Below are 21939 nucleotides of genomic sequence, written 5' to 3'. Positions count from 1 at the left end.
TCAGATGAGCTCTGGCTTCCTTTGTGAGCTCTTTAGGCTTAATTTTCTTTCATTTTTTTCATTTTCTTTAGATTCAAAAACAGACTTGAGTTTTTATTTTATTTACTGTGCACAGACAAAGGCCATTGATAAGGTAATCGTGTACTTGTTGGGGGAATTTTCTGTGCATGTGTATATAGCTTCATACATCAGTTTTTGCATTCTCCTATTAAATAATTTTGCTTTAAAGATATTTTTGCTTGAGCATATAAGTTTGCAGTTTCAGATTGGAACTAGATGAGTATATAATAGAGCTGGACAGTGCGACATCTGTGGCAGAGCGACGGGCACCGAGCAGGTTCCTGTCAATCATGGAGAATCCACTGCATCCACTAAACAGGATCATCTCCAGACAGAGGAGCAGCTTCAGCGACAGACTGCTGTCACCGTCCTGCTCCACTGACAGACTGAGGAGATCGTTCCTCCCTCACACTATGCGACTCTACAATTCTACCCGGGGGGGTAAACGTTAATATTATACAAAGTTATTGTCTGCCTGTTATACCTTCGTTGTTATCACTCTTTAATTTAATATTGTTTTTATCAGTATGCTGCTGCTGGAGTATGTGAATTTCCCCTTGGGATTAATAAAGTATCTATAAAAATATGCATTCAGTTGGCAGTTTATGTGGGTCTACCCTTCTAGTACTGGGCAGGATCCTTTTTATGTATAGAACAAGAACATACAGTACATACTGTATGGCTGCATTGGTGCCTTTTTTAAACATAGTATTTTCAGGCAGGTACAGAGGCTGTTTTCATGTTTAGCCTGTATGTGAAGATCCAATGGTGCAGCCACCTTCTGATCACTATACCATCAAGTGATTGAAGCATTCCTGTAACAGTTTCCATCCATCCATTTTCCCACCCGCTGAATCCGAACACAGGGTCACGGGGGTCTGCTGGAGCCAATCCCAGCCAACACAGGGCACAAGGCAGGAACCAATCCTGGGCAGGGTGCCAACCCACCGCAGTCCTGGAACAGTTTATGCTTTTTTATTTCCCTGATTATTGTGACAACTTCTAACAGAATAAATAGTGTTAGTTTTTTTTTTTTCTACAGTAGTCAATTGCTTGCTTACAGTATTTAACCGTGATTGACAAAAACAAACACAAAATAAAAAAATTAAAAAAATTATTCCCAATTGAGAGTGTGGTGGAAAGATTCTAAAAAAGTTTTCAGTCCATTCAGTGACATCATACTTTTGATTTTTTTTTTGCTTACACATTCCGTTTGCCAAACTCTTGCCCCAACTCCCCACACCCCTATTAACCCCAAAGAATTTTAAATGGATTAAGACCTGGAATCAGTGGGGTAAATAGAAGTCACTGTCTTGTTTGAGAAACCCACTTATGATTGTTCATATTTCTGACATGGCACATTATCAGTTTTTCTGGAAGTACATATTTTAAAAGGGTTGCATGTTGTAACAAAAGGATACACATGGTCACATACGGTGTTTAGGTATGCAACATCATTCTCATGATGCACACATGTTATTAAGAGGTCGATTGTATGCCAAGAAAACATTTCTCACCCCATTACCATTGATAAAGAGCAGAATAAATCCATGGCCGATGGTAGATCTTCATGTTACAAGAGCTCTTGTCTGGTTTTAGTGATCATGTGCCTGTTGGCTTTCTGAAAGTGTGCAAGGCCCAACATGATTTGCTATCCGAGATGCCCTTCTGCACTCTAGTGTTGTAAGTAGTCACTATTTGAGTAAATGTGGTCTATCTGTTAGGTTGCCTGTGCCTGGCTGTTTTTCTTCTGATCTACCTCTCTGGTTTGCATACTGAACTTCCTCTTACTGGTTATTTTTTGAATTATTTATTGCACCATACTCTTTACATTTTGGAGACTGCAGAGCATGAAAATCTCAGGAGCACAGCTGTTGTGAAGATGCTGGGACTGCCATGACTGGCACCAACCACCATGCCACAGTTAGTTGTTCAGATGACTTGTCTTGGTCCTTCAGCTTATTATTCAATCAAGACATCTCTGGACCATGTTTGCATGCTATCTAAGTTGAATTGATGCCACAGATTTGGTTCTTTGGAGAAGGAGGAAGCTATTTGCATTAATGAAGAAGTGTGACATAGTGGTCTTCAAACCCTGTTATTATGGGTTCAGATTACACTACTGACACTGTTTGACAATGAGCAAGTCACGTCACCTGCCTGTGCTCCAGTTAAAACCAAAAGAAATGTCACCAACTCCATCTCTCAAATATTGTAAGACATCTTGGATAAGGGGACAAATAAAGCTCTATCTAATCTAATGAAGGCATTAGCCAAATAATAAGTAATAATAATAGTGAGAAGGTAGGCATTGTGAAATCTGTTGTCTTTATTAATGATTTTTTTTTTCTCTATAGGAATTACAGTTGGAACATGCCAAACAAGCTTTTGCCCAAAAGGACAAGAGCAAGAGTGGATCAATTTCAGCCCTGGACTTTAGTGACATTATGGTTACTATTCGTTCATATATGCTAACACCTTTTGTGGAAGAGAACTTAGTGTCTGTAAGTACTTACTGTTTTTCAGACCAATAGATGTTTTTGAATGCATAATTACTAACGATGTGCAGGCAATTGGACTGTTGCATTGCTAGCACTGATAGTCTACAACATAATTAACTTTATGTTAATTTCCTTTTTAAATTGAAACAGTAAAATTCTGATACATGTTTAGATTTTTGATGGGAGATATGTATCATTTTTGAATGCAACCTCTGAAAAATGTATGTATTTTAACAGGCTATGATTGACATGAATAGATCTAGCTGTCCATTTTCTAAACTTGGTTTATCCAGTCGTGGGTCATAGTAATGAGCGAATCTTTCTGGATCTGAATCCTTCACCTACTCATTTTCACTGATATGCATATTCTCACAATATCTATGGGTTTTTCTCTCACATCTCCAGTGACATGTAGGTCAGGTTAATCTGTGATTCCATGTTTGCTTGGTTTAAGTATGGGTGTGGTGGACATGATGGACTGGCAACCTGTTTGGGCCTGTTAATTTTTTTGCTCCCAGTAATGTTGGAATAGACCGAGTCCTTCTGAGATACAGACTTGAATTATGTGTGTTTGCGAATGTTACACTTTTTTTCTTTTCCTTATTCATATAGATGGTTCCAGCCATGCGATTGTCATATTACTCAATATTCTTTATTTACTTTTATTTAATTAATTTGTAGTCATGTTTCAAACGTAACAGTGCTTGGAGAAACTAGAAGTATTTTTGTATTTTCACTTCAACAGCTCACAATTTTCTTGCCTAAAAGTTTGCACCTTTTTTCCCATTCTTCTATTCTGAATTACAGGCTGCAGGTGGAAGCATCTCACATCAAGTCAGCTTTTCTTACTTCACTGCATTTAACTCTCTGCTTAACAACATGGAACTTATTAGGAAAATGTACAGTATTTTAGCAGGATCAAAGAAAGATGTTGAAGTTACTAAAGGTAATGTGTTTTGTAAGCATGTAATGCATTAAAAACTAAATTCTGACGATAGGATAAATCTTTTGGCAAATATTTTTGCCCTTTCTATTTGCACCTGCTTGTTGACTTAGCCAGTGCATCTGTACATTGTTAGATACCATTGTATTACAATATGAAACTTTATACTTTGTGGTGGTGGTTTATTTTTTTTTTTATTTATTTTGTACAATGAAATAATAAGCCTATAAAGAAATGGATGGTGATTAGTTGCAGTGATTTAAAATTATGGTTCGGGCAACTATATCTTTAAAAGCAAGTCACTAGAAATGTCATTTTGATGTTTTTTTTCTTTTCCTTCCCTTTATATTTATACATAAATACAGTAGCAGGGGTGCCCAGAATGGCCTGGGGTAAAACTAAGCTGCAGATTCACCAGGGAGAAAAAATTCGGTCCCCATCCAAAATTTCACTGTCTATTCCCACTGTAGGGAGCAACTTCTACACCTGTGGCAAGTCCCAAAATTGATTTTTGTTGCATTTGCTTAATAAAGTTCCCCAGAGATATGCATTTCAGAAAGAAACATAGGCTGTGGTATTCATCTTGTACAAATTTAAGAATTTGTGCAAAGTTTTGGCAGAGAGAGGTTCAATTGTATTTATTTGCAAACTGTACCTGTACACATTCAGCCTTTTTTATTTTTAAAGATGCACTATATATACTATGCACTGTATATGGATTTTTTTTCCCCAAAATAAACACATATGCACATAAATGTTTTATGAAATGTTCCAGTAAATAACAAAATAAGTTGAATGTGTCATGAAATATGGATTCTGTTGCTTATTTATATACTTTATGAATGTATTTATTTCAATTGCACCACATGCTACATGACTTACAGCTTGAAATGAATCTGTCATTTTCATCCATCAACATACAAGTTGACTGGTTGAGTTATTATGAGAGACCTGCTTCTAGGAGCTATGAGTCATGGGATTCCCAAGGCGAGCAAGGCATTTGCTCAATGTTTTCAGTCTGCGCATCAGGGCGGTTATGAGTGCATTAACAAAAAGTTGCCCAAAATTCCAGCACAAAGCAGGTACTTTAATTCCAAAAGTTCTGAATTCATCATCCTTTCAGGACTCTGCATTTGAAGAGTCTGCTGTAATTTTGACACTTCATGGCCAAAGATTTACATCCACTCTACCGAGGATTTACCAACCAAAACACAGTACTTGCTAGAGCCCACCCTGTTAATTCTAACAGCTGAAAATGAGTTTTCTTACTAAGGCATATTTTTTGTATGCAGTGTCATTGAAAGAACTGAATAAATAAATAAACAAAAATAGATATATTTAGAGTCACATTATTTATGCTCAGACATTTTCTTATTTTCAATATTTTTAATTTAATTAATGTATGTGTAGTGTACACATTTTTTCACATTTTCTTGTGTGTGTGTGTATAAAAGTTCCACTGGACACAAATTTAACTGGGACACTGTGAAAGTAAAATTCAGGGCCAATACCAAGAGAGTCATAGAGCTGGCTGAATCTTGTCCCTCTAATGAAAATGCCATTAACAAGACACTTGGACTTGAACCCAGCATATGCAGGCTTAAAAAGAACATCCAAATAAAGACTTTATGACCAACAACTTCCAAACCCCACCATATTAATCCACTCAAACCCCCATGCACCCTTCAGCCACTATATATTGGTTTTGATTCCAGTATGTCTGTCTGTATCTCGTTTTCCTCGGATGATGACACCTTGTAGGTTGTTGAAAGCTTAGGAATAAAAAAAAAACTCTAAGATGTGTGACTCATTTTCTCCCTTTGTGGATCTCTAGTAACACATTATATATATATATATATATAATATTGACCAGTGGTAAGAACCAACTAATTAAGCTACCAACGTGGTAAACCCCCATTTAACACGAACGGTTGCACAGCAGCACAACAAAAAAGATGAAGAATGAAATCAGCCAATGCCGGGGTTTCTATTTTTTTGTAATTCTCACTCAGGAGATCTTTTTGGACTCAAGTTCAGGTCACAAGTAAAAAGCCACCTACCGGGGGTGTCCCAACCGCAAGGAGCAGGGGATTGTAATCAGGGCTGTGGAGTTGGTAGATAAATGCTCCGACTCCTCAGTTTCTAAATCTTCCGACTCCGACTCCTCTGTATGTATATACTTTGCTAATGTTTTTTCTACATCCATTGAAGGAAAGGAAGGCAACATACATGTCATTTTACCACAGAACTACTGGCTAGGTAGCCAACACTCTACTATTATGTTTAAAGACAAACACAACTGATTGGCGGCCGCAGATTGCGGGTGTCCACATAGACGGGCAGATCCAGTTTGCCGAAAATCTCAACCATTGCCCCCATCCAAAGTAATGTGATGCCTCTGTCTGCTGCAGTGGCTGTCTCCTCAGTCAGCCAGCCGGAAGTTTAGTGCATTGTGTCACTCACCGGCCAGCTGATCAGCAGAACGAGCCTCTGCTGGAGACAGGTAGGGAGATCTGTGTTCTCGGCTTCTAGCGCATAGCGAAGGGGAGCCGATGGAGCTGAGAACACACCAGATGATTTTTCAGGCGTTTGACGCGTGATGACTCGTTGAACGGCCGAAAAATCGGCAGTGCATCTGTAAATGTATGGGGGGCTTTAGGCTAGGTTCACAGTTACCTGTAACAGTAGAACACGACACAATGGAAAGCGGTGCCGCACCTTACCTGTGCATTACATCCCATATAGTGACGCATACAGTCAATGAAAAGCATGCTTCATGGTTACTTGACATGTTCGTTTTGTGGTAACATTATGCACTGCATGCATTGGGCTTTATTCTTACAGCAGAGAAGTAGTTCATTATGACTGTTTGTGAATTGGGACATTTCAACTTACTTTTTTAATCCCCATTTAAATTTAGTAGGAGTCGGAGTCGGTTAACTTTTTGCCGACTCCGACTCCAGGTACCCAAAATTGTCTCCGACTCCACAGCCCTGATTGTAATCACTAATTGGACATCTGCTTGGGGCTCTGAATATACTGTACACTATATACTTTATATATTTACACGCCTATCGATCTATTTATACTGTATGCTTCCTTGGCTGTGTTTTAAAAAGTACAACTGCTAGTGAGGGAGCACTTACTGGGAAAATAAGTCCTCATTTGGTTATGTGTATCATTAGAGCATTCAATTTAAGGAAGACCAGTGAAGAACTGTTTCAAAACCCGTTTTACCAGAGTCTGCCAGAGGTCGCTTTGTTGTTACACTTGATTTGATTTAATTGTGAAAATTTGATTGGTAGAATCAATCTGCAGTTTGACAGGGGGCTATTTTGAAACTGTTTTCTTCATAAAACACATTGTGATTTGGGGGTAATGGTAGGATGGGGTGGGTCTTACATACAGTCATTTGGTTTTTTTTTTCCCAAACAGGTTTTCAACCTGAATTTGGTTAAACATTTGAACTTTTTTAAATCACATCCCTAGCACATATAATATGAGAGAAAGCATTTGTGACACAGTCAAGTTTTTACTGTTGGCTTTTTTTTGTATGCATTTATTTAGGGTGTTATTAAAAAAGAATAGTTTTTAGACTTTCTAAAATAAGTCTGGTCATCCGTTTTCCTTTACTAAGAGGAAAAATTACTGTAAAGTTAATTGCATTTAACCACTTTATAAATGTCAGTACTACTGTATTTTTCAGCCTAAGAATGAAATAGTAGGGTTATTTACACCTCAATAGTTTAATTTACCTTTTTGCTCATCTGTAGTGTTTATGCAATTGATCTGTATGCTGCACAGCTTTCTATTCAGTCCCCAGTATGTATTTTATTTATGACATTGAGCAAAGTTGTTTAGCCTATGCTCCAGCAGTTGAGCATTTTGTGACTTTTAATTAAGTTGTATAACATTGTTTGCCAAATAAGTAAATGTAATATATTCTGCACAACTTACTTGACTTCTTAGTTGTATTTTTTACATTATGAATAGTAGCTGCAGAATTCAAGATGCACACCAGTTCCAATATACTGTATACTTACTACTGTCTCACTGCTTAAAGTTCCTGCACACCACCTGAGGTTTAACTTTCAAAGTTAAAGGAAGATTCCTGCTGTTTCAGAAGCGATTTTTTTTTTGTTTGCATTTTTAGCTTAATGATTTTTTTTTGACAAACCTTAAATTATATATGTGCAAATGTTACAAAAGAGGGATGTACTGCACATTATTTAAACAGTTTAATGGAAGACTTTGCTTTTCAGTCAGATTGTTGTTAGTTGTAATGTACTAAAAAAGGTTTAGACCACTAATTTTAATAAATCTAAAAAAAATTAGCTCTGTGCAGCATGGTTATAGTTCAACTGTAAACAGTGTCTTTGTGATAATATGACATGATCCCAATGATTTAAAGGTCACTGAGTAACAGATAAAATGTTAGTATTTTCTGGCCTTTTCATTTAAAATAAAAACATTTTGTATACTTTTGTGGTCCTTATCCTTAGAGGCCATTTGTTGGCTTGTCGAACGCGTGCAATAATATCCAGAAAATGAGGGAGAGAAAAAAAATGTAACTGCAAGCTTATGAGATCAAAGAAAAGCTTGGTTTTATTACTGCTGATTTGGCTGGTTTAGCATAATATATGTAAAAAATGTAAGTGGCTATGAATACTAACAAGGTGGAAGTATTTCAAGAATTTAACAACTGGAAAAGCTGTTTTCATGTTGCCCATCACCATTCCTTTTCACTTGTAAAAATCTATGTATATAATGATGCTCTTTGACGTTTCGGAAACTGCTGGTTGAAATCCCTTTTTTTTAATTGTTGTTAATTCAGTACGCTTTTCTTGTAGTACTGAAACATTGACAGCTTCCTCTCATGATGTCATGTCAGATTTCATGCTTAGCCCATTTCTGTGGCTTCCTGTTTGTCATCATCTGTCTCACTAAGCTGCTTCTGCAACAAGGCCATCTAATATGTAGCACATGTTGTTGCTAGAAAATGAACTGCCAAAGAAAAGTAGTGTGGCACTCGATGCCTAAGGGTAGAAGCTGGGGGAGCCTGTGATTGCAATTCAAGTGGGGAGGGCAAGAGAGAGCTAGCAGCATATTCTTTTACTGGATCTAAATTAGAAGACATTCATTTGGCTGGCAGGGCATCATACAAGGTTCAGGCAAAAACCACTCTCACAGCTTTAGGTCCCTTTTTTCAACATAGATGAGTGGTAATATGGGGAATTTAGAATTTGCAAAGTGAAATAAAACAAATAAATAAGGTGGTGGAGATTAGCTGCAGTTACTTATTTTGTTTTCATCAAGTTCACACTTTAAAACCTGATTTGACCACATTTGGAGTGATGTCTGCGTGTGGGTCATGAATTTAGCCTTTTTTGCACACATTTGTGCTCCAACCACAGATCATTTAGGGAATAAGAGCATGTACTTTTAATTAGATCCGAATCTTGATTGCATTCCACTTAATAAAATATTGGCATGCAATACAACCATATTCTCAAACTTGCATAATCCAATTGAGGCTCAAGGCGGGAAACAACCCTTGTATCTATGGCTTGTCCCAATTATGTATACAGTGATCCCACCTCGATCGCGAGAGTTGCATTCCAGAAGCCCCCGCAAAGTAAAACCCATATGTTTATATGGTTATTTTTATATATTTATTTATAAATAAAACCAATATCACATATGTTACAGCCATTACGATAGACAGGCCACCAGCAATAAATACGTACAATGCAAGAAAAATTGTATAAAATCTGTGCACAGTTACAATAAACGTATGTACATGTACAAGTACATAGAAAATTAGTTATGGGTACTCTCCAACAATGACACGACGACTTGTCTGATAACGATGACATAAATGTTACTGCACAACAAAGGAGAGCGTTACAGCTCTTCTAAAGGAGCCTCTTCAGGCGACTGTGTAGCACCGCGGCGTAGCTGTTCACGTCCTTCAACATATCCAAAACTTTTACTTTTTCGGCAATCGTTAGCATCTTCCGTTGGCGCTTGGGCACGGCCTTAGAAGCAGTAGCGGGAGCAGATCGTTTTGGAGACATAACGAAAGGCTTGACTATGCACAAAGGTAAACACAAAAGAGCACAAAAGTTAACTCTTTACACAGCGAAACATGTTGATGCTGAATGAGTGAGACAAGATGCTGGCTAATGCAAAGTGGAACTGAATGCGGTTCTCCGTCTTGCTGAGCCAATCAGCATCAAGGAACTTAACCGCATGCTCTGATTGGATAGCTTCTCAGCCATCCGCCAATAGCGTCCCTTGTATGAAATCAGCTGGGCAAACCAACTAAGGAAGCATGTACCAGAAATAAAAAGACCCATTGTACGCAAATATCCGTGAAGCTCCAAAAAAAATATTTAGATACGCTTACATATAAAATCCGCGACAGAGTGAAGTCGAAGCGCGATATAGCGAGGGATTACTGTACTTGCACTTATACAAAGCTGGTTCGGAATCACTGTTTAAGCTCACCAACATAGTATTTGGGGATGTAGGAAGAACCCCAGAGCACTCTGAGGTAAAACCTGTGCAGACATAGAAGGAACATACGAACTCCATGCGGGCGTAGGATTTGAACCCTGGATTAATAGATCTGTAAGTCCAACATTGCTAACCCCTTTTGCCCCTGCATTGCCCAGGTATGCAGTGTTATTTCTAAAAGTATAGTTTTGTGTAAGAAAAGTCCTGTGAATGGACACATTAGGTCTTTCCTGTCATTTAGAATGGTTAAGGTGGTGAGATGATGGCGTGTTTATGTTGTTTTCTTTTCCCAACTTGTTCTGCCTGATGTAATTTTCTTTTATCTCTCAATTTATGTTACAGAGGAATTTGTTCATGCTGCTAATAAGTTTGGTCAAATCACACCTTTGGAAATTGACATTCTTTTTCAGCTTTCTGACCTTTATACTCACTCTGGGTAATTATTTATTGTTTATTTTCTTGTATGTAAGTAAGGTAGTAGGAAATAGAGTGAAATTATTTAACTTAATCTTAAAAGTCAGGCTTGTTTTATTAATTCTTGTGATTTTTTTCTCTCCATAGTATGCTATCAAATATTTAATGCAGCATTAACTATTCATTTTCAGTTATATATTGATTCAGTTTATGTTAAACTAATACATTTTCATGCTGTTATGACAACGTGATTGTTCAGTAGTTTTTGGTATTTTTTAAACAGGTTTCTTAAATTTAACGATAAGCAACCAGGGTATGTTTTGATGAAAGTCTTTAAAGGAAAATCCTATATTTCAGTGTTTGTAATGCATTTTTCATAAGCGTCCCTAATACATATTCTTTTTGTTAAAAATGTAACTCCTTCCCCCCCTCATTGCAGGCGGCTTACTTTGGCAGACATAGAGAGAATAGCTCCATTGGAAGAGGGTGCTTTGCCATATAATCTTGCAGAAATCCAGAGACAGGTACAACTTCATTAATTCTACTAAAGATTTGTGATATGTATAATTCCCCTTACTGTATGACATGTGTTCTAGTTTGCAGTATATAACACTAAATGTTTCTCATCATCAAGGTAGCTTTGGTGTATACAATTTAAGGTAAGGGCTCCTTCCTGATACCAGAAGCCTTAAGTTGCTGTTTACGACACATTACAGGGACGATAATCTTACTCTAATGGGAGCTAAATAGCTAACCTGTATAAACCTGGATTCTTGCTGTTAAACCGGTGGTGATAAATTTATAAAACTAATTTGAAGCTGGTGTATTAGATTATGTGTAATATTACGTCCCACTTACCAAAGATGTCTTAAGTTTAGGTTGTTTGTATATACTGTCAATTGATCCTGTATCAGTAAGTGTAGGCGTGCGAGTATGGAAATGGCATCTAAATAGTCGGTGTCATACACTAGGAGGGTCTCCAGCCTTGCTTTCAGTGCTAGGAGAATAGATTCTAACACCCTCTAGCCCTATTTTGAAATAAGCAAATTTCCATAATAAATTATGGGTAGTTTTTATTTATTTTTTTTTTTTGCTTGCATTTTTTTTCCCACTGCTGACTAGTTGTGAATTGCGTCTTTGATATAACTGTGTCATAGCACCAAGACCCTAGGCCACATTGGAGAAATCATTACTCTATTACCCTTTCTTTAAAATTACTGTAGCTTCTTGTCAAAAATTGGTTCTTTTTCAATCTGTCCATTGTTGAAAGAGAGGAATGAGGGTACACAGAGAGTCCCACACTGCAGATTGAACTTCAAGCAAAAATGTACAAAAAAGCTAGATGATCCTTGCTGAATTTGATGCAGATAAACACTGTATTTTGTTTTCAAAGTTAGGACTAGGTTTTTCTGCAAATGGTATGATTAAAGTATCAATGGAAATTATTCAATTCGAAAGTGAATTGCTAATTATTGTTTTTATATACATTTTGGATGTAAGGTAGATAAATATAATGGTATTCACTTTGAATGAGAATTTCTGGTAATAATGAGCATTGTGTATTTCTTGTTAACAAGAGTATGCTGCCAAATCAAATTTCTCAATACTGTTTGTTTAGCTACAAAATGATTAGAAAAATTAATTTGAATAGATCTAGAGTTATGCTCCAAAATCTTAATTTACCTATTTTTTTTTTTTTTTATCATTTTCAGGTAAACAAGATTTAACACTTTTTTTTTTTAATTTCTGAATTGGTGAATATTGTTTTTTTTTTGGTATTTTATTTCTAAATTTGGGTCTTTGAGCGTACCTGATAAAGAAGAGTGTTACGTAAAATGAAATAATATTGAAATATTTATACAAAACTAAGATTATAAAGAGAGAAGCAGGTTAATGAGTCTACAGTACATTCAGTTTGTGCTGACCGTTAGTTTGCTGTCCAGGATTTGAACTTAGTATTTGAATGTTGCTTTTAAGCCGCTTTCTATTAGACAAAGTGGCAGGCAGTTTGGTGTTGTGGCAAAGGCACTGGACTTTCAACTTAAGGTTACCAGTTAAGTTCCTTCCCTTGACCTAGTTTGACACTGAGCAGATACTTTTTGAAAGGTTGTGTTCTATCTGCAAAAATATCCGGAAATAGTTTTAACTTATCAGTGTATGTGCCTCTGTATGTGTAATGCTCTATTCTGTGTTGGATTCACTAATCACCTCTTTCTCTCTGAACTCAGTAGGAAACAGAACTATATGAGATATAGAATCTATTCTTTTTATAGTATTCACTTTAATGAAATTTCCAAAAAACAATAAAATTAAAATTATATATATATAATTATATATAATATAAAGTAGAGCTGCACACCTTTGTGTCTGCTGTCTCAGAGAATACAGAAATGTTGGTAAACCTAACATTCCAGTGTTAAAAATGGTTGTGAAAAGTTTCATGTTATGTTTATGATGAAAAGTTCAAAAGGTGCGTCAAAAGCTGTTACATCCCCCAGCATACTATACACAAGTTTACAGAGGATTTGTTTGACTTTCTGCATTGCTTCCACCACTTATTCTTCACTTTCTACGCAGATAGGTGTAAGATTTTGTGTCTGATTCGGAGCACTTGCTTACTGTAACATATAAATACAAGTGTCTGCTCACAAAATGTATTTCTTTGTGTATGGTCTACTGTTCCAAAAGGGGGAAAAAAGGTTAACTCTGAAGGCTGGGAAATACAGGGCTTGTGTAATCGTCTCTTGAGTCTGCGCGTGAGAATGAAAACCTACTATTTACGGGAAATTTTACCAGACGTTTCTCATAGAAAACTAAGAGCAGATCTTCTTTGATGCTTCATATCCCATAGGCATTGTCATTTCAGTAGGAACAGCTGGGCCTTAAGGAACAGTGTCAGACTTGGACATTGCCAGAGGCAAAGTGGGAGTTTCCATTCTTTGGTCATGTGTCCAAGACACTAATCAAGGAAGGATGAAAGGAATTAACCACTATATTTCTGTGCTGAATATCTTAGAATTTATAGTTGTCAGACAATATTGTAGTACCCTTGAATTGAAAATACTGTTAGATTTAATTTACTTTGTACACAAATTTTATTCAATATAATTTTTTATAATCATCTCTGTCCTGCGGTGGGTTGGCACCCTGCCCAGGATTGGTTCCTGCCTTGTGCCCTGTGTTGGCTGGGATTGGCTCCAGCAGACCCCCGTGACCCTGTATTCGGATTCAGCAGGTTAGAAAATGGATGGATGGATGGATAATTTTTTATAATCATCTCTGTCTTGCGGTGGGTTGGCACTCTGCCCAGGATTGGTTCCTGCCTTGTGCCCTGTGTTGGCTGGGATTGGCTCCAGCAGACCCCCGTGACCCTGTATTCGGATTCAGCGGGTTAGAAAATGGATGGTTGGATGGATAATCATTTCTATTACAACATTGACTTGTATTTCTGAGCAGGTTTCTCTCCACAGCAGTCGAGTCAGCTGTGCATTATTTGGTGAAGGACTCCTTGCTGTTATGTTCAGATTCTTCACTCTAACGCATACTAAATGGCTCTGCTTCTGCAAGTGTACTATAAGAGTTATGTATGTTAATTTATATCCATTACTCTCTTTTTAAATCCATTTTTATTCCATTCTAGCAATCTTATGGTGATGTCAGTAGGCCAATCTGGCTCCAGGTTGCTGAGTCTGCTTATAGATTCACTTTGGGCTCAATCGCTGGAGGTGAGTGAGATGTCTGTATGCTGTTCTCAGCCTTCTACATGTCATGTAATCTAATATCAGATAGACAGATAGACACTGCTCAGCTAAGGTGTAGTGCAGTGTATTTCAGGACTTGTAAGACTGGGTGGGCTTCTTTTATACTTTCCATGATGATCTGAAGATCTGACGGTGTGTTGGAATAGCAAACCTGGCTCCAGACAGTCGTCAGGGTGAAACCTCAGCAATGAGACAGATCTTCCGGACAGAAGCTCACTCTAATTACAAAGGAAGAAAGTTTTGCAGAAAATGCCAAAAAGGATTAGGCCTGAACTCCACATGGTTTTATGGCGTTTAGAACAAAAGTGCACTCCGTTTTAATTGAATTCAAATAAAAGCACATTTTTATTGTGTCTCTCAAATAGAGGATCATATTTGATTCATATTGCTTGTTAGTAAATCTCATATGCTTTTGTGATTATTATTTTTTTATAAAGACATGAAATGCTCTAATTAATTTATGTGTGTCATACAGTTTTAAAAACCATAGTTTCAAGAATTGTTTACTTAAAATTAAATTGTAATAAACAAGGGGTCTACAAGTTCAGTTCTGGAGCACTACTGTGGCTGCAGGTTTTTAGTCTAACCCTTTTCTGAATTAGTGACCAGTTTTTGCTGCTAAGTATCCATTTTGTCTTAATTTAAATTGACTTGTGGTTTAAGGCTTAGACCTCTTATTTTTTTAGTTTTTTTTCCTTAAGTGGGAGCCAAATAATAATGATATACGAAACAAGCCAGCACACAACCAGCAATATGTATTCATCATTCAATATCTGAAAATAAAGAAAGATGACAATTTCAGTAATGTTGATCTGCTCAGATCCGCAGACATTTTGACAGTGTTCTTAGAAAAAAGAAAATCAACATTTTAGAAATGTCTGCTGTGACAGAATAAGAGCACCAACAAGCCATGGAATTAAACTAGGGGTTTTAATTAAAAACAAGAATTAGATTTTAATTAAAAAAATGTTTGTAGTCATATGTTGGCTCACTCCTCATTTCATTTCTGTTTAGCTGTCATTTAAGAAAAAAATGAAGCCATTCAGAGGAATAAATCTTAAGAAACAATGAAATTAAAATGAAGGGAAAATGAATTTAATTGGAAGTAAAAACTGGTCACTGATTAAGAAAAGGGTTAGAATGAAAATCTGCAGCCAGAGTGGTACTCCAGGACCGGAGTTGGACACCCCTGTAAAAAAGAAACCTTTATTTATTGAAAGAGTGTACCTTGTGGTTAGCCTGTGGTGTAGCCTTTGAAGCTAAACAGGAATAATCAGACTTCTAGAACTAAAAATTATGTTTTTAGTACTTTGTCACATTATATGATCAATAGGTTTTAAGTATTTTTTCATTTCTGGTCTGAGAAGCAAGAGCACTTGGTACGTCTTGACTGGGGAGAGTGGTTCTCAAGTTTGCCAAGTTTAAGGTGCTAAGGCCATGAAAAAAGGGGCCAGGAAATGAAAAAGCAATTAGCCAGTGAATTTTCATTGTTTAAATGAGGACACCCAAAAAATGCAAACAGTGCGGTGTAACAATAAGGAATATTACTAAACATCGTATGTATAATCATTTTTTTCTTCTGTCATTTAGCTGTTGGAGCCACAGCTGTCTATCCTATTGACCTTGTAAAAACGCGAATGCAGAACCAACGTTCCACTGGCTCTTTTGTTGGGGAGCTGATGTATAAAAATAGCTTTGACTGTGCCAAGAAGGTCCTGAGATATGAAGGGTTCTTTGGACTCTATAGAGGTATGGCATGAATTATGGAGTTTCATTTATAATTAAGCTGATTGAGGTAGATTTTCAAGTCTAGATTCTTTAATTCATAGACCTTATACTGTCCTTAGTTTGTGTTTGATTTTTTTTTAGTGTAAAATATATTTTCTGAATTCTGTCCCCATTTGACCCTGACATGGATTAAAAGTTTTTAGAATGAATATATGTGTACTTCTTGAATGTATGTGATTTGTTTTTTTCAGTTTGTTGTCATTCCAAAACAGTCATTAAAACAACATATAATTTTACAGATCCAAATCAAACACTGTAATCAAGTGTATTAAAACCCATCTATACATGCCTTACAGGAAAAACAACTGAAGTCCTGCTGGGGTGTTTTTTTACTAGAGAAGAATAATTAATGATAGATTTCCTGACCCTGAAAAGAATTGACAGTTTTGTAGGAATTTCAATACTGTATCTTATTGTAACAGTGATTTTATCAAAAATAAATTCACAGTTACAAAGCATGATTTAATGGTTTTCAGTTTTCTGCTAACAAACATACAAGCAGACAGCACTAGTTGCTCCAAGTTAAAGTAAGTCTGCTTTTTGTGATAAATGTTTAAAAATTTCATCATACATAATATGTTCACTCATCATGCATCACTGCTAAAACATAACCTTAAGAGTTATTCATAACCAAAAATGATTAAGTGACATTTAAACAAATAAAAAGAAAACTTGTAAGTCTTAGTGGTTGAAATTCTCAGCAATATGCACTTTTGTTGCATTTACACAGCATATGAATGACACTTATGAGGATGCATTCCTGCAGGAAGTGTGGAACCTGACTTGATGCTTTGCGGTGTGTCATCTAATTCTAGTCTTCAAACTGTCATGGGCAGGAGGAAACCTTTAGAACACACAGATGGGAGTAGAACTGAACAAACAACCTCACATAGTCCTCCACTGTAGACTTCCTAGCTATTCAAAAATCCCTTTTTCTTGCAATGTTCAGTGTGATTAAACTTACTCAAAACGTATATATATATATATATATATATATATGAGCAACTTTATGCAATTTTTTAATTTGTAAAGTGTTAAAACATATCGAAATAACCTCCTAAACTTTATTAGAGGTAAAACAGGGAATATTATTATTCTAGCAGGGCTAATTGTGCTTTTGTTTGATGCTGTGATCAGATGACAGCAATACAGCATGTCATTTCATGTAGCCTTGAGCCTTGACCTTTTTAATAGTTCATAAACCCCAATATATTTTTTCTGCTCAAAATAAAAAGTCTTGCGCTTAGCCACATTGTCTTTAGAAATCTGGATTGCTGCCTGTGCAAATAAAAATTAAGCTTTGTTTATATTACTTACACTGTTTTATTAGGATCAAAGGAATATTCTATATTTTAGATAAAAGATCACTTTATTTTATGAATCATTTGTAAGGTGGATTTCATCAAGTTGTGGTTTTGTTGTACATTTATGTTTATATATACGTGTGTACACATGTATACACACATGTATATATATGTGTATATACAGTGTATATATATATATATATGTATATGTGTATATATATGTATGTGTGTGTGTGTGTATATATGTATATATATATATATATATATGTATGTGTGTGTGTGTATATACACGCACACATGTAAATGTATATGTTTAATATGTAGATCTATATTAATGTCAGATTCATAATATCTGTAAGATTTGAATAATATCTGTAAAAAGGGTCCAGTTCATAACTATGAAAACAGTATGCACCCATTATATGTTGAGATTTTTTTAGTTCCTAAAGAACAAGCTCCACAAGAGAGAAACTTTCCTGTACTTATTCAGGGGACTTGATGCTTAACTAAGTGGGCTGATAGGATGACATGGTAAAAGAGCAGTGAGCATCAGAATTACCAAGACAGCAACTTCTATTTAGATCCATAGCCTTTGCTTCTTTTATAGACGCAGAAATGTAAAACTAGAAATATGAATGTTAGATGTGACTCCAAATATTAAGACTAACAGAACTCATTTATTAAGTATCAGGAAAACATCGTAGAGGGTGGTGCTACAATCATGTGTGATTTAGGTTTATATGGATGTAAGCAGTGTAGGCAAAGATTATTCTGCCAAGTCTGAAGACAGAAACTTCAAAGCAATGTGGTTAAAACTATTCTGGAGCAGTTTTTTTAGCTTTACAGTTATGATGTATTCTTATTAATATTGTTAGCTTGAAGCTCTTCAGTATAGCAGTGCCATTTACAATGAAATAAAAATGTATATTAGAAACAAAATTGTTTTTGAAAAGTAAACTTAATTCAAATTATTGCAGTATTATACCTCATTAAGCATTGCTCCTAAGAGTACACAGAGTTGCTGGCGTATCCTCCTCTCCATTGTTACACTGTGATTGCGTGGCAGCAGGCAACAAGTCTTTGGATCTTTACCAGAGAAATAATTTGTTCTTTCTTTCCAATCTGACAAAGTCAAGACTGCCATCTGCTGACCTTTTACCACTACTGCTGTTTACTGTGGATTGTGATAATTGTTACCTAAGGAGGAATGCAAGTGAACAGTTACTACTTGTCTGCACAAGACTAAAATCTACTAAGATAATCTTTCAAAGGATGGATTGGGTCTGTCATGTCCTGCCAGCTTCTAGAGTCACTGTGTGTGTTTAATGATGTTTGACAAAAAAAAAAATACATGCTATGTATATCATATTGAAGTGAAGGGACTGTTTAAAAAAAATAGTTGTTTTAAGCTGTATGTGTGACTCTGGTTATATTTTATGTTCTTTCTACTACATATACCTTTGTAAAATATAAACAGTATCATGTGTATTATGTAAACACTCCATTTAAAGGATATTTTGTTTTAATTGAAGCTGTCTTTCATATTTTTTGAACAAGCAAAGCTGAGGTTTTTCATTTGGTTCATACCTTTTGGAGACAGAATTCTGTGTCATAGTCTCTGTATTAACGAACAGCTTGTGTATGATATGCTGTATATGCTGTTTACCTAGTGCAGTATTGCTCTCGCCCCGTCTTGGCATTTTAGCCCATCAAAGTAAAAACTTCATATATAAACTTAGTGTGCATAACTAAACATATGTAAAGTTTTTTGGATTGTTTGGCACCCGATTATCATTTTACATTGTGATGTTTTAACAATGTCTGTTATTGTAAATGGCAATTTCATATTACTTATCTATTTAATGCTGAAAATCATGATCTAAAGACTTTTGAATTTACTGATTACCATAGCGCCTGCCAGACACCTTCTACTTACCCCATAAGGTTGTTAAAATTGAAGGTTTACTGTGACACATATAAATATAATTGTGCAAGAAATCATATAACCATTTCATTATAGGTCTACTACCACAGCTTGTTGGAGTCGCTCCAGAAAAAGCCATAAAACTTACAGTAAGTAGTTGCTTATGGTACCTTTTATGAAATGCCATGCATATCATTGTCCTGTCTAAGAAAGTCATTCTTGTTTCACACAGGTAAATGATTTTGTGAGGGATAAGTTTTCAAAGAAAGATGGCTCAATTCCTTTACCTGCTGAGATCCTTGCTGGAGGATGTGTAAGTAAAATTATGGACAGATACCTTAATAAAATACCAAGAGATAGATAACCAGGATGAAAAACATATGGCTGGATCTAGAACAGTAATTGGAGGTTTATTAATAATATGATTTTCTAACACAGTGTAGACGTCTATATTTTATTTTGGGATATGTAGTTTTTAAAAATTGTTGGAGAAAATATTTGACTTGTTTACTGGTGTATCACTTTAAATCGGGCAAAATGTGTTTTCTTTATTACAATAAAGGCAAATAGGAAAGAGTAGGCCTGACATGCAAACCTCTGTCGCCCTCTGATCACCCAGCAATTAGGAGCAATTTAAAGCAGCAGAACGCCTGTGAACTGGCTATTTATATCAGTCCTATTTTCAAATGCACGTTTTGCCTGGCATTGGGTCACAGAATTTTTAAACTAAAGGATAACCTGTTTTTCTGATCAACCTCAACAAACGTAATAACTTCCAGTTGAACAAACCTCTTTGGCCTGAAATACACCACCTTATCCTTTGCATTTTTTTTCGGGACCTACAGGCATATGGGTTGTGACCTCTTTTGAGCTTTAATTCAAGGAAGCAGCCCTGAGGGTCACAGATAAAGCTGCTTCTAGTTTCTGCTGATTTGGCTTGACAGAGCAGTGCCTACCTGAGCCTTCACCTGTCAATGGTACAAAGTGTCATTGTAGAGTAACCTGAGAAGAAACTTGTGATCAAGAGAAATTATAGCTGTTTGCCATGAAAGTCTTACAACATAAAAGTTGAGCCTTTTTGTGTGCTCAGCCTTATTGTGTTTGTTGTTCTCCAATAGTTTCCTTTCAATTTAATATATAAAGAATCATTTTACCTCTTTGATCCCGTTCTCTTTTATATTCTGATAATATTAACATCATTTTGGCTGTCTATCTGTTGTGTAAATGCTGTCAGGTTGTAATTGGATACAATTTTTAATGTTAAGCTCCTGTGGTTTTCTGTAGAACGCATTTTAATCCCTGTAATAGAATTTCAGTTTTTGCCTAATTTGTACACTCTAGGGGTCCCCTTGCATCCAAATTAAATATTTTAGACTTGATTAAACAGTTTTATATTAGAAATAGTTGAGTCTCAGAAGGAAAGTACATTTTTAAGTAGCACAATATGTGATAGAACATTTTCAGTAAAAATGTAGTTTGCAAGTAGATATTGACTTATTATGGTATTTTTTAACAGAATTATCTATATAATCATTCAGCTTGTTTGGTTTGAAATGTTTGCTGTTATGTTTTCAGTGCCATTTATGTTCTATTGCAAATACATTTTAATTACTTTTAAGATGATTTGCAAATTGTTTAATCCAAATAGCTTTGTATACATCTTATAGCGACATCAACAGTTATTCTTTATGATTTCCCATCAGTCTCTTTTGATATTCTGATCTAAAATGAATAATTACCTGCATTTGTTGGTGATAATCAGATTGTCTTATACATCTCTACACTATCAGTATCCAACTATATCCCCAAATTGTTACACAAATGTTTTTTTAGTTATGACAGATGATTTTGTTCATACTGCATGATGATATGTTCCACTTCTGTAGGCCCGTGATTTTTTTCTGAAATCATTGCTTAATTCAACTTAATTAAATCACCAAATACTGTCACTTAATGCTGACCAATCTATCTGGTGCTATTAACATTGATTTCAGTTGTAAAACTGTGTGTGATTCACATTACATCCTGAGGAATGAACTGCTGGTGTTGCTATAATACGTCTGCCCTAACACTTATTTAAGGATGGACAGTCCTTGAACTGAATTTCTAAATGCTTACAGTATTGAGTAAATAAATTATGATGGTCCACAATGCTGCCGAACACTAATCTTCAGGTCAGGCTGGGCAGCATGCACTGGTACAGCGAGTTGCCACACCCACCACATGGCGAAACAGCTCAAGATCCTGGTTGGCAACCCCCCAGGCAGACATGCAGTCCACTCCCACCCTCCAGAAATGACCATTTTTCTGCTGCAGCCAGGTGTTATGTGGGTATCCCCTTGGTTTGGTCCAGCCACATGGGTCCTAAACAATGAGGATTCTGCGAGCCGGATCACGCTTGGGGAATCGCCCCACGTGGCTGTAGTGCCGTAACTGACGCTCCCTCACAATGCAGATAATGTGCCTCATTTGGGACTCCATGAGCAACTGCTCATTTGACAGAAAATTAAACCAGGGGTACCCAAGGATTCTCCAAAGAGACACCGTACTGAAGGAGTCCAGTCTTTGTCTCAGGTCGCAGGATAGCATCCATGTCTCACAACCACATAGCAAAACAGGAAACATCAGGACTCTAAAGACTTGGACCTTCGTACTTTTGCAGAGATATTGGGAGTGCCACATATCCCTTTTCAGAGACCTCATGGCCCCCCTATGCTCTCCCATT

At 36.2% G+C, this 21939-nt stretch overlaps 1 protein-coding gene across 1 annotated transcript in view; it reads left to right on the top strand.

Moving 5' to 3' along the window:
- slc25a12 (solute carrier family 25 member 12) overlaps positions 1–21939 on the top strand; it is a 102316-nt gene that overhangs the window by 51017 nt on the left and 29360 nt on the right. The window contains exons 6-13 of the mRNA XM_039757623.1: positions 2418–2564; positions 3369–3507; positions 10366–10459; positions 10877–10961; positions 14078–14162; positions 15789–15947; positions 19311–19363; positions 19447–19527. Of these exons, the coding sequence (XP_039613557.1) occupies positions 2418–2564; positions 3369–3507; positions 10366–10459; positions 10877–10961; positions 14078–14162; positions 15789–15947; positions 19311–19363; positions 19447–19527 (843 nt within the window). The remainder of the gene's footprint in view (positions 1–2417; positions 2565–3368; positions 3508–10365; positions 10460–10876; positions 10962–14077; positions 14163–15788; positions 15948–19310; positions 19364–19446; positions 19528–21939) is intronic.

This window comes from Polypterus senegalus, chromosome 6 (assembly GCF_016835505.1).
Source record: "Polypterus senegalus isolate Bchr_013 chromosome 6, ASM1683550v1, whole genome shotgun sequence".
Taxonomy (NCBI): Eukaryota; Metazoa; Chordata; class Cladistia; order Polypteriformes; family Polypteridae; genus Polypterus; species Polypterus senegalus.
This window is presented reverse-complemented; position numbering and strand designations above follow the sequence as displayed.